The sequence below is a fragment of the Copidosoma floridanum genome, unplaced genomic scaffold (assembly GCF_036245765.1).
Source record: "Copidosoma floridanum isolate Cflo_tuat_1 unplaced genomic scaffold, Cflo_Japanese_pri ptg000004l, whole genome shotgun sequence".
NCBI lineage: Eukaryota > Metazoa > Arthropoda > Insecta > Hymenoptera > Encyrtidae > Copidosoma > Copidosoma floridanum.
Genome location: NW_028321881.1, coordinates 15210082 through 15224421, shown reverse-complemented (window position 1 = coordinate 15224421; position 14340 = coordinate 15210082). Strand labels below are relative to the sequence as shown.

General features: G+C 33.3%; 1 protein-coding gene across 1 annotated transcript in view; it reads left to right on the top strand.

The window, feature by feature from the left end:
* Apoltp (Apolipoprotein lipid transfer particle) overlaps positions 1-14340 on the top strand; it is a 2496658-nt gene that overhangs the window by 2303772 nt on the left and 178546 nt on the right. Inside the window, exon 35 of the mRNA XM_089596186.1 lies at positions 4783-5232. Within this exon, the coding sequence (XP_089452312.1) occupies positions 4783-5232 (450 nt within the window). The remainder of the gene's footprint in view (positions 1-4782; positions 5233-14340) is intronic.

Sequence of the window (14340 nt, the reverse complement as noted above, 5' to 3'; positions counted from 1 at the left end):
AGAGCAGAAAAAATTTAGGATCTCGAAGAAAAAAAAGTAATTACAGAAAATCAAGTAATGAGTTAGTGCCATACATCGTATGAGTTTATACACACAAAAAAATTCATACTGTGTAGGACAGTGCAGTCGACACCTTAATACCTCGTGCGCATTTGCCTCGTAAGATGGCGTGTACTGCACAGTATTTTTACATGTAGGCGTTTTTACAACGTCTACCTTCCGTGTATACTACATAGTCTGTGGAGCTGCACTCACACGCTCTTTTGACCTGCATGCACGGCATTTTCGAGTGTAAAGAGAAGTAGTCATCCTTGCATTGAGCATATATACGTTTAATAAATACGATGACGTTCAAATCAGTATATGGTAATAAAATAACTCACTAAAGTTACTGATAATTGTTTCATTAAATATAAATGAGAAGTAAAAAATTTTATTGATAATAAATATGCAATCAGTAAGAAAATCACGATACGTGTATAGTTGCAAAAATTGTCAAATATGATGGTATACAATACAACAAAATAATAAATAATAAATAAGTATTTGTGGTAGACAAGAAAATTATTGTTAGGTACATTCGAATAAAACAAATTGGATTTAATTAGCACTTTTCAGCAGATTCTGTGTATGTCGAAAAAAAAAATTGCGAATACATACATTACGATTCTTTAATTACTTTTACTCCATCCCTTATTTTTTCGAAAAATAATGGTTCATATGTTTTAAGTAGACACGTATTGTGATTTTTTTATTGATTGCATATTTATTATCAATAATGTTTTTTATTTTTTATTTGTATTTAATAAAACAATTATTAGTGACAGTACTGAGTTACTTTATTATCATAGACTGATTTAAAAGTCACCGTATTTATTGTACGTATATATGCTCAACGCAAGGACAACTACTTCTCTGAAAATGCTGTGCATGCAGGTCAAAAGAGCGTGTGAGTGCAACTCTACAGACTAAATAGTATACACAGAAGGTAGACGTGCCTACATATAAAAATACTATGGGATATGATGTGTACGTGGCCTATAAATCGGCTTGAGGTGGCAGTCCCATGGCTGCCGTGTCCAGGAGTTGAGGAGGAAGGTGAAGTAATTAAATGCTTGTTAACATTAACAAGAAAAGGTTTAATATTCATTGGTAAGAAAGGGCTTCTCAAGGAAGCTACAAAATGTGTGTGCTCGCAATTGTGGGGATCCGATTCTGCGACTTTAAAGTCAGTGGGTCTAGCTGAAGGATCGGTCTTGGGTAGCAAGGAGATTTCTGCTCCTGTGTCAACAAGAAAAAGAAAACCAGACGAGATGTCGCGGATATGGAAGCGTCTTGCTCCAGAAGAAACCTCGCTCGCAGCGTCCACGCGAGGAGGAGAACCTAGTTTTCCTGTGCCTTAGGCCAAGAGCAGTTGCCCTTACAGCGAAAAGCCCTAGCGCCATACTTACGATGGATGTAGCAAAGACCATCAGAATTGGGGCCGGGGTTGGACTCAGACTTAGTAGCTTTGTCATCATTGCGGCGAGAGTGGTCGTTACGATTACGCGACTTAGAGCGGCCGCGGGAGGGGCCGATCCAATTTTTACCCATAAGGAGATCGACACTTTTTTTAAGGTATCAACATTGTTTGATAATTTTTCAAAAAGCTGAAAGGATCGATCATCCATGGACGAAATCGAAGGGTTTGCTACCGGGCTGATGGGTTGGGTCGTGGCTTGGGCATGAGTTTTGACAGCGGAGATATTTGTGTATTCGGAGGCGAGGGAGTCACAGTACCTGTCTGCTGCCTCTGCTAAAGCTCTCAGGGATGTGATATTATGGATCAAAAGGGCTGCGCGACAACCGGGAGAAAGTTGCTCCAGAAACACGATCCTGAGGACCTCCTCCCCACATCCTGTCTCCAAGGCACGCATTCTGCTCAAAATCATGGACGGTTTGCCTTCTAGCGAAACCTGGTTGCGCAAAAGCTGACGGAGACGCTGTTCCGACGAGCCCCCAAAAGTAGAAATTATGCGTTTTTTAATTTGCTCGTAAAGATCTGGAGGCCTGGGATGCAAATTTAATAAATCAATAATGGACATCATAGAATCCGCATCTAATTTTTCGGCAATGTAATCCGCTTTGGTCGCGGAGACCGTGATACCGCAATTTGTGAGCGTAATTTCAGCTTGAGCAAACCACGCCTGAGGGTGAGAACGCATAAAGTTCGCTATTTTGGGTGCTCTCGCAGCAGCCACTACCTGAGGTGTTGGATTTTCGCTGTCGTCACCCCTTGCGTTTAAATTGTTAGATCTACCCTGCACCTGTAGTTCGAGCTCTGTGATTTTGTCCATTGCTTGCTTGAGCGACGCTTGTAGTTCTTCGGCGGACATGATTTAAAATTTCAATATAACAAGCCAAGTAAACAAACAAAACAAAAAAATTTTAACGCAAAATGCACGACGAGAGTGTAGGACTGCAAGGGTTTTTGAAAAAAAAAAAAAAATGGAGTATTTCAATTAAAAAAAATAATAATAACGTTAAAAGTCTGAAAATACGCAGAGCCTCATGTTAAAATCGTGTTGAACGAGATACAAATAAACAACAGCAAGCACGGCTTTAAGCGAAACACGAGGTGATTCCAAGAAAACGCTGCGAGTTGTGCACGCGTGCGCGCGTCGAGAGACGACATATAATACGCAAGTTCACGTGGGCCCGCGCAAAGGCTGTAATTAAAAACAACGCGAGAAGAAAAGTATATATGAATATACAAGTTATCAAGCCGGTACGCAAAAAAAAAAAAAGCATGCAAACACTATTGAATCACCTTGATTATAATTGCAAATGTTCGGCGAAATCGCACTTCGCAAGGTCACGCATGAGTACTTGCAGGAGCTGCGGCAAGATGATGAGCTGAGGGCCACTGCAAGCTGGAACTGGTATGATGAGCTGCATCGATGATGGGCTGTTGCTGGGCAATGCCGTTGGCCGGCGTAAACACGCAAGAATGCTGCACGGTCAAGATCACTGTACTGGAAGCATCCGGAAGGGCTCGGATGGCTCGGTGATTTTGACGTCGAGAGGCCGAGAAGATGTATTTCGGGAGAATCATCGACAAAGTGTTATCGTGCGCCCCAGGAAAGCTGGCTCTCGATAGGCAACAATAATGGCTGCCTAAACACAAACTTGCTGCTTACATCTTCCGGGAAGTAAGTTGCGCAGCAGGGTCGGGTCCCCACAATACCATGCAGTACAACGCCATCTTACGAGGCAAATGCGCAAGAGATATGAAGGTGTTGACTGCACTGTCTTACACAGTGCGAACCTTTTTGCGGGTATGGACTTTTCAAAGTTCTTCTATTAAACGCCAGGAGTATAAGTTTTTTACTTTCTAAGTTACCAAACGAATGAGCATCTTTAGCTCAGCTATACGAAAATACTAAAACTTGCCTTTCCAGCTTTGTTAGAATATAAGTGAATTTGAAATTACGCGCACGACGCTGGGATGCTAAGGCATTGAGCATGCGTAGAAGCACTCGAGTTCTGTGATTGATGCATGTTTAATGACGATACGTATATTCAGTGTATAGATTTTTTTTTTTTTTTTCATTTATCATCGCCCGTAGGCTCAGACATGGCATTTTTTTACACAAGCATAGTGTTAATTAGCCACCGGTGCACCTGAGTTATGACCAGATGTTTATATACATATACATACATAAACATTCGGACCAACTCAGTGACACCTATGATCACGTAGACGAAGCGTCAGAGAAACAGTTAATCGACCTTCGAGAATCAAGAGCACAGGCGAAACGGCGAGACTCGAATGGTGACCAAGCGGTCACCCATCCAAGTACTAACCGCGCCGAATGCAGCTTAACCTCAGAGATCGACGGAACTGCCACTCTACCGTTGCGCCGCCACGACCACTCAGTGTATAGATAACCGTTGCTGAGGAAAGATACCTCATGTAATACATAAAGTATTAGTATTAATAAATTTCAGTGTATTATAAAAGATGCTATTAAGTATTTATATTCCCAGGCTCATTTATTTTTAACAAGCTTACTTACCCTTTTTTGTGAAAAGTTCATTTTTATTTTATTGCCATGTACAAGCTGAATTTTTATGACGAAGTCCTACATGCAACACAAAGTTTATTTATGCTAGACTGTTAAGATTTGTTTTTATGTGAATCAAACATAAGAGATAATCGATTTATTTTTTGAGTTTTGATATATTATTCTTTTTTTTTAAGGACCACTCATAATTTTGTATTGTATTACTATTTTCGTTTAATGTGTTGATGAATACTGTTGTGAGTTAAATTAAGTAATACATTAAACGAACTCAAATGAAGCTATTTTTATGAGTCTGTTATTAGCCTCAAAAGAACCGTCAAGTAATAATTTAATCTTTATCGACACTGCAATTCAATATTCTTTTAAACTATTAATCTTTGAAATTTGTCTATAACTTTTTAATCTGTGCTCATTGATATATCTATTTCCAACTGTCTGTCCTACACAAATGTATATAACATCCCATGTTGGATTTCTCGATTTGACGTTCCTTATCTACAACCTCTCATACGATTTACAACAATGACAACTTTATAACATACGTTCTTACAAGCTTTTATTTTGACAAAAGTACATCAGCTCATTGTCGTTTAGAATCCATTTAAATATGAATACACCGTTATACTTTTATTTTGTGTTATATTATTTATTTTTATAATAAGCATCGAGTCATAGCTTTTAATTGTTGAAAATTAAAAAAAATCTTATATTTCAGCTAGACTATTCAGTACTTTATCATGCACTGCACGAAAGAAACATCAAGTTACATATTTTAACAAATCAGTTTAAGTTTAAAAAAGATCAGGTAAACACGATGATCTATGGTTTTGATGCTAATCAATCTTATACTAAAAAGGATTTACATAACTTTACTGGCGATGAGGATCTACGTATACAGAATAAATTATCTAAAATGGCTTTGGGTTACTGTGCACCACTTGCACTTGAAACAAATGGCACATTGTTTGATGGCAGTAAATTATATTCATACGAAAAACCTAGCTCGGTAAAAAATTTTTTGAGTGTTTTTTCCCAAAGATTAGCTTCAACAGCTATACCAATTAAGTGTCAGATTTGTGAATGTATTGCAAACAATAATGGGATGACTAAAATGGAATGCACTTCTTGTGACAATCAGACACCAGCAACACTTAAATCTAAAAACGTAAGTTATCCTATTTGACGTTATTATCAAGATGACTTTATTTTTCTTGTTACCTTTTTTTTACTTTAGTTTTATTAAACAATAGCTTTTGTCAGTACAGTAAAACAAAAATAGGATACACCAATGATCTTAATCAGACAGTATTGAAAATTATAGAACTTAAAAAATAAGCTATTCAACTTTCCTCAGAGGAAATTGTAAGGACATTTGCCAATCTTTTGTTACATCCTAAAATGTGGAGTGACAATTTTGATTTTGAAAAAAGAAGCTTTGAATTGTGCAAAAATTTTTTTGAAGAGTTATAAACGTTCTCAAAGCGTTAAAATACATTCAAATCACTGTTATTACTAAATTTAACTGTATTCAGCGAACATCTACTTATATGGATGTAAAAGTAATCTGATACGAGTTTTTCAATTTTTTTGGCGCTTCAAAACATTTTTTTAGTATCTCTAATAAAGTTTGTTTTATTTTTCATGTGATTAAATATCAATAAGGATTTCAAACCTTTTATCTGATTCCATTTTTTCGACAAACAATTCTTCCCAGCACACAAAATTTCGGCTAACAAGTTTTCCGATTTCTATTTTCCCATGACCAATATTCTGATTCCTTTTATCCAATAACTTTTTTTTGCGATTATTAGTTATTAGAATAAATTTTTATACGTTTCCCCAAAAAAAATTTTACACCGTTTCTCATACTTTCATTCCTTTTTTCGTAAAAAAATTTTTCTTGTACAATGAGTCCTGAAATGATCTGAAACTAAATATTGCTTAATGGTTTTGTTCCTAACCATCGTTAAAAAATTAAAGAAAAATGACATTTGGAGTAGAAAAGTTTCAAACTGTTGAAAAAGAGTACCGTCTGAGCTATAACAGATAATTCTGGTCTTAAAAATCGCTAGTTCTGTTAATACACCCTACTGTAACAGACAGAACTTTGTAGAGGGTGTCTATCAAGCTAAAAAAAAAAGATTTAAGGCTATTAGAAGGATATTTGAAGACATAAATATAATTTTTTAAGGATAAAATTCTGAATAAAATTTTTTGTACTGTAATAGTTTTATTTTTACAGAATAATCATAAAATATATTATACATTGAAATATTAAATGTTTTATACATTGAAATACAGTTCGATTAAAAAATAATCATATTTTGAATAAACTTCATTTTGAGGTTGATTTTGATATTTCTTTCAGTTTTCCTCTTTTTAATTCAAGATTTTTTTGTTTCTTCTTTTGTAATTTTTGCAACTTCTAACTTCTTTGATTTAATTGTTTCATGTTTTTCTTTAGCTTGTGTCCAAAATTTTTCTTGTTTTCTTTGTCTTCTCGGCATCTTTTCGGTTAAATGATGAGCTTTTGTAATCTAATATCATTTTATCAGTTATATTAATATTAATATTCTTGAAGCCTTCGGCACTTTTAATAGCATTATGTATACATCTTTATGCTAGTAAACTGTTTTCCGTTAGATTTTTGAACAAAAACTAATTTTTGACAGAAAAATTTCGTTCAATGCTTCAATTCCCGTGAAACAAAATAAAAATTTTTTTACAAAAATTTTGAAGTTTATCGGATGATTTAAAAAAAAAAATATTACTAATAAAAACATGTCTAATCGATGACATTTTCTATCAAAATTTTTTAGCTTCATTTGACCATTGTCTTTAAATACTAACGTACAAAACTCTTTTTTTACTAAATCAGCATCAAGTGCATTCATTCAATTTTTCTCGACTAATTTTTCTAAAGAATTCCTCAATCTTGTTTTAAAAGTTTTTTCTTTCAACATAATTCTTGGATTTAAATAGCTAACTCCCTCAACACGTTTGACTTTGAGAGGACTTAGGAGCATTAACTTTTTTCAAATATAAATTATAAAGAAACGACAGTCCTGTTTGAGCCTGAGGATACCGATTTCTTTAATATCGTTTACTTTTTTCAATGCAACTCCAGCTGCAAATCCAATATTAAAAGCTTTCGCTGTTATTACATTGCTTTCATTATTTCAGTAGTGGTAGCTTGATCTAAGACTCTTGAAACGATGATTCAAGATACCAAAGACTTCATCATATCATGCCAATCATTAAACATGAAAGGTAGTTAGCGTGCGCCACTCTGATACAACCTTAAAAAAATTTCCAACTCCAAAGAGTATCATGTAAACTTAGTTTTGGTTCTAATAGTTTATCTTGTATAAATTCAAAATTAATTTTATTATTATCAGATAAAAACAGTTTTTGTTTGACAGCTGTCATGAATACTTCTGAATAAGGAATCATAGTTTTAGCTCTCTCTATGGCGCTAGAACTCTCTAACCAGTGAACTGAACATAACTTTAATGGAAACAATGTTGAATTTTTAAAATGAGCATAATCAGTTTCTCAAGCAGAAAATTTTTAAATAAATAATACATCGCTGATAAAAAGCTATGCAGCCACCGTTTTATTCTGTCATAAAATGTTTTGTGTGCTACGTTAACTATGAGTAAGGAGCAAGTACCTGTATCTAAAATTGTGGGTTCGTAAGAGGGTCTTTCAAATATACTTTTAGGTCACTAATAAATTTTAAATTTACATTTGGACCTTCCATGGCCACGTAAATTAAAGTCTCATGTAAATCTCATTTTGCTTCATTCCAACAGTGAAAGCTACTGACAAGTCTTTTGCTGTTGCATGTCTCACTAACGAAGAAGTTAAAAAGCGTATATTTACTTGATCCTCTTTCCAAAAACAAACAATTATATACGTCTGCTTTTTTTGCACTACTTCGTTTAAACTTTCTTCAAAAGAAACCGAATAAACTTTACATTTCTTAACTATATCCGCAAGTTCTTTATGAAAGAGGAATCCCAGGCCGTAAGTCATAACGTAGCTAAGCTTGTCTTTTCCCATTTTTAAACTTTTTTTTATTTGGCTATCAGGAAACATATCTGCAAGGCTTTCTGATATGGCAGAAAAATACTGTAATAATGACTTTGCGTAGGTCCTCCTGAGTTTCCAAACTATTTATACCTTAAGCGTTTGTTCTTTCATAAAAAAAATTCTCTTTTGACACTTGATTCAGTTATTTTGAGATGTATCCTTGTTTTCATTGACAGCTGTACGAGTTCCATTTGATTAATCCAAGGTAAGTGGTTCACTAGCTTTTTTAGCGATGACATTACCTTGATGTGTTTTTCCCTTTGTATGTGTTCTTAAAGCTGATACTCACATCGTTCCAAGTTAAAATCTATACGCACGCATATTGAAGCCTGCTTGAGTATCAACTTTGCTTTTTTCTACCCAAAAGAATTCTGGATAACGTGTTTTGTCCAGCCATTCATTTAGAAAATGATATTTTTCTTTCATACTGATAGTTGGAGATATTGCTAGCTTGCCTCTCAATAAAAATCTGTTAGGTGAATTCATATTTATAAGAATTATTTGAACAGCAAAATTTTTTAATTATACTAAAAAATTACATTATCGAAACAATTACATCACCTGAAAAGTTGACACTGTGAAAAACTAACGAGAATCTTGATTTGTCGATGTTATTGAATAATTTTTTTTAGTGATACTTAAATGTATCAATCAACTCTTAAAAATCAGAAGCTGTAACAATAAGTTTATAAATATAAATTTCTTAATGAATTCATTTTTAAAATATTATTTAAGTTAATAATATTGTTTTTTATAAAAAATAATTATCTTACATATGCATTGATAAAACTTAACTTTCTATCTTTGAATTAAAATAAGTCACTTGTAAATCATTAGAATCCGGAACAAGCATGAATTTAATAAACAAAAACAATGACAAAAAACGTAAACGCAAAGTACCTTATCTTTCATCCACTAATATATCTCGCACAAATGATTGGAAAGATTCTTGTAAGCACTTGTTTCCAAATGAACTCTTGAATGTGTATTTTTCAGCAAGAGTAGTAGATCAGCTTATGACATTTATCTTTCTTGCGTGATTAAAAAAGAAAAAAAATACAAAAAATAATTTATCAAGTTATACTTAATTGTTATGTAATTTAGCTATCGCCCGAAACAAGTGGAGATACCTCTGACGCTAATGCTACGATACGAGAGAACTTTTTGGCACTGATCTGAGCGAACCATTGCGGCCAGCTGTCAAACCGAGTGCACATTGTTCAAGAGTGCGAGACTCGTATTGAACAGCATGCGCCTACGAGAAGAGGAGTGAATTGGCGTGGAAATGATCATTACACTGAAAGAAGTGCACAGCTCATAGCGGCATGCCACGCCATCTATCTTAAGGTGATATCACGTCACAGCCACGCAAACTGCTTAGCAGACTCTAGGGGTATGACATGCACTCTTTAAGCTAATGGGAAAAAAGCAGCTTTGCGAAGAGTGACGATCATTGCTATCCATTCTATATGATATGGTCGTGCTTCCGCGCTTGCTGATCGTATTATTGTATCTGTGGTAAGGTTTTATTGTAACGTGCGTCTACTTCCTTTTTCTCATACTACTTAATTGAAAGTATTGACTAAATATTAAATTACTTTAAACTTATTATCCAAAGTTGATCAAATCGAATTTTTTTTATTTATTTATTTTATTTATTTTGCTGATGTATCACATATGAATCTTTTATACAATAGAAAAAACGTCGTATGGAACTATATACAGTGCTCACATTGTAAAACGTTGCTTAAAACTTGTTTTTTAGGTTACCTTTCTATTTTTTTTAAATGTAATAATTGTAAATATCTTTTATAAAATAACTAAATACATTAATTATCTGCTGAATGTCACTTCTTTAGTATCTCAAATTGTAGTACGATTCGCACCTCAGTTTCAAGATCTGTTGATTCATACCTTTTCCATTTTAACTCCAAACAATAAATTCACAAAATTAGCATTTACTTGTGTTTACTCTAAACTTATATTAGCGATAAACATATTCCTCACCTTTATAAAATAAAAAAAAGTAAAAAAATAAAATAAAAAAAAACCAATATGAAACCGACTGTGGATAGTAAGTTTAAAGTAATTTAATATTTATTCAATACTTTTAATTAAGTAATTTAAGAAAAAAAAAGTAGAAGCGCGTTACAATAAAACTCAACACAGATACAATAATACGATCAGCAAGCGCGGAAGCACGACTATATCATATAGAATGGATAGCTATGATCGTCACTCTTCGCAAAGCTGGTTTTTTCCCATTAGCTGTAGAAGTGCATGTCATTCTCCTAGAGTCTGCTGAGCAGTTTGCGTGGCTGTGACGTGATATCACCTTAAGATAGATGGCGTGGCATGCTGCTATGAGCTGTGCACTTCTTTCAGTGTAGGCGCACACTTTGGAGACAAGTGGAAGGGGTGTACTGAATGAGCGCCTACAAGGAGAGGAGTGGAAATGTTGACTACAGTTATACAGCTGAGCGCACAGCCAAAACAAGTGACGATACGAGTTCTTCTCTTTTGACTGCAACTGAGTAATGCTGTACATATTTAACTGACTTTGCTTTCACTCTTGCTTCAATGTTATCTGTCAATCTTATTTACTTAAACCACGGAACTAAATGCTCGTAATTATATGAACAGACTTTTGATTTCAAAACCTTTTTTCTTTTCATTTTTTCCGTACATTAATACTTATTTTGAACTCCAGTACTATTTTGAAAAAATATTCAGCTTTCTTTTAAAAGATGGCAGTTCAGCTATAACTACTAATTTATCATTTTTTCTTATCATAATTATTATGAACTGTCAGACAAACTCCAGAGGTCATCAATTAATGTGTGCAACTTGACGATCCACTCGACCATCGATTTGATAGCTAAGATGATTAAGGTTTATGCCACTGCTCGAATTGTTTTACTATTTTAGGATTGATCTCAACCGTCAGCAGATTTTTTTTTTCAAGCGATTCATCATTTTGCTTTCATTTCTTATATTTATGTTTGACTTAAATTTCTAAATAGTGTTGCAAACACTTTTTTTCCTATAAGTTGAAATAAATATGTTTTCAATACTAATTCTTTTAAATAATTTGGTAAGTGGATACTTTTCGTTAACAAGGCCGTTTCATTATTTTATAATTATTAATTAATTTTTTAGGATATGAGTATAATTCTAACATTTTTTAACTCCCAAGAAATAATAAACGTTCGATGTAAGAGGAAAAACACCGAAAGCACAAGGAAACTGACACAAAACTTCCTAAAAATTTATTTACAGGTTGTTGTTGTAAAAAATTTTAAGGTACAGCAGCTATACTTATTGTATTGATTAAGTGTACAATTTCAGTTTTAATTATAAAGTGTTGATTTTAGAATAAAGTTTTAATTAATGTAAGTCCATATCAAAACTTCATGCCTTTAAAAATTATGGAACAAAAATCTGAACAATACTAAGAAACAGATCTTATAGATCTAGATTGATTGTTTGATTAGCAGTTAAAGCTTTTTTCTTGCGTACTATTATAAATAAGAGCTACTGAGCTAACCTTCGTTATTGGACTAAATTATTAAGGCAAATCGTCAGCGTCCGTCTACTGCCATACTGCATAATTAAATTTTTATCACTAAAACCATTTAATAAATCCCATTCAAAATATTTTTGTAAAAATTTATAATTGTTTCAAATCCTTAATTCTCAACTTATTTCTCATTTTTGACTGCAAAAAAAAAAATAAAATAGCATTTCAATCAATAATTAAATAAAATCCATTGGCAAGTTTCTAATACATAAGAATTTTCCAAAATATTCTATTAGTTTGTTTATAAAAAAAGGAAAGTATAACTTATCAGGGTGACACAAAATAAAGATTTTATTTTTTAATAGTGGTGTTTTTTTTAAAATAAGTATTTTAAACGATTTTAAGGGATAAGTAAAGTGTGTGCCTATAATTAAAAAATTACAAATACTGTGTGGTCAAACAAAAATATTATTAATTTGGAACAACCTAACTTTTACTTCAAAAAAAAAAAAAAAAAAACACTATAAATTAATGAAAATCCTGTATGAGCTTAAACCTTTTATTATTTTGAAATTAATACTGTAGTTTACAAGTGGTTGTAACCGTAAGATATAAATTATAAGGAATGTAAATGCAACTTAGAAAATATAATATATATGTATACAGACATATATTTTTGTCTTGTTAGATGTTTGTTCTACTTTGCTGGTAATTATCATATTTGATATTATTGTAATACAGGTAAGATTTTTTGTGCCTCCGAGTTTTTTCTCTTTTACATTGAATGCTTATAATTTCTTGGGAGTTGAAGAATGCAAGAATAATACTCATATTCTGAGAAATTATTTTATTACTGTAAAATAACAAAACTATCTTGCTAGCAAGAAGTATCAACTTACTTAAGTATTTAATAGAATAAATATGAAAATCACATTTATTTTGACATATAGGGAAAAAGTTTTTGCAAAATTATTTAAAAATATAAGTTAAATGAAACATCAATATAAGAAATTAAGGCATAATAATGAATTGCTTGGAAAAAAAGTCTGCTGATAGTAAGGATCAATATAACAGTTAGAGCAGCAGCATAAACCTTAACCATCTTAGCCATCGAAATGTTGGTCAAGATGGATTTTCAACTCACATATATTCGTTCATAACCTCTCTAGTTGTTACTTCTTTTTGCTTCAATATGCTCAACGCTTAACTTATAGTAGGTATAGTAATAACGTACAGGGTAAATTCAAAAATTATTTTCCGACTTTCGTTTACCTGAACATATTTATTTGAATGCTGTTAGTTTAGGTAAAGAGACAAACGTGTGTTGGTACCTAATATCAGTGCCAAATCATGGGTTTTTCAACCACTTTTTTAACAGAGCCAGATCAAATAAGTTGCCTTTTTACTAAGAATGTTAAAAATGTTTTTTTTTTTTTTTAATTTAAAAAATTAGTAATTTTTGTAGAATTTTAGAATGCAGTTTATTTGCTTATAAGTAATAAATAATAGTAATGACTTTTTGGTTCAAAAATACTTTTTTCATTGATGAGATACATATATCACAAGTTTTGGAAAAGTATTTTTTGAATTTTGTCAATACAAAGCCAAGTTAAAATTGAATGTGTAAAAAAATTTAAGATTTACTATTGATTTGTTTGCGGTAAAAAGTTTTCGAATGTTATTCAAACTTTTCGTTAACTTTAGTACTGACTTTTTTGTTTAATTCATGAATAAGAGCCAAATTTTGTTAAAACTGAATATCACTATTCAGTTTAGTGATAACTTTACCTAAAATATGCCACAAAATTTGTTGTTTTTTTTTAATGCTATGGGAAATTGATGGGATACTCCAATGACCGTTACTTCTTTGAATTTACTTACTCTTCTTCCATACATTACGTTACTTTGCCTTTTGTCCCTCTACGGACGGAACTATAAAATAGTTGAACAAATAAACACCTTTTACTTTTCCTTTATTCAAATCACATAACACTAATACACAGTATCTCTTTCACAATACATGACACAACGTTTCACATCGTCCTCTAGACTGCGCTACAGCGACTCCGCCTCGCACCACGTCCTGCTCGTCCTGGACCAGGAGGGGCTTCTTTTCGTCCTAGACCCACGCTTACATACACATATTTACACTTCGCCCACAACTCCACACACAACTATACTCTCTATCTTTCTCTCTCTCTCTCTCTGCCTTGCTCGCTCTTGCTCTCTACATTTTCATACTCTCTATCTCTCTCTCTGGTCTACTCAAAGAAGCTACTTTCTCTCTCTCTCTCTCTCTCTCTCTCTCTCTCAACTCTACTATCTTCCCTCACACACGACAAACCACGCGAACAATGGCGGCACTTCCAAGCATACACCTTGCGGTCTCTCGTTTATCTCGTCTTGTCAACCCACACACTTCTTCTCTCTCTCTGTTTCCTTCTCACTGTATACGCTACACTCTCTCTTTGTCTAGCCTCACCTCCTGGTCAAATGATCGCGAGTCCAACCTAGCGCGATGTCATCCAGAGTCCTTGAGCGAGTCGTTCGTCCTAACGGCTTTATTTTTCCTCTTCTCTCTCTTAACCTACTCGTATTATCTTAGCGGCTTCCATAGTCCTCGACCTGGAGACCTTGTCGTCTTGGGAGAACACTACA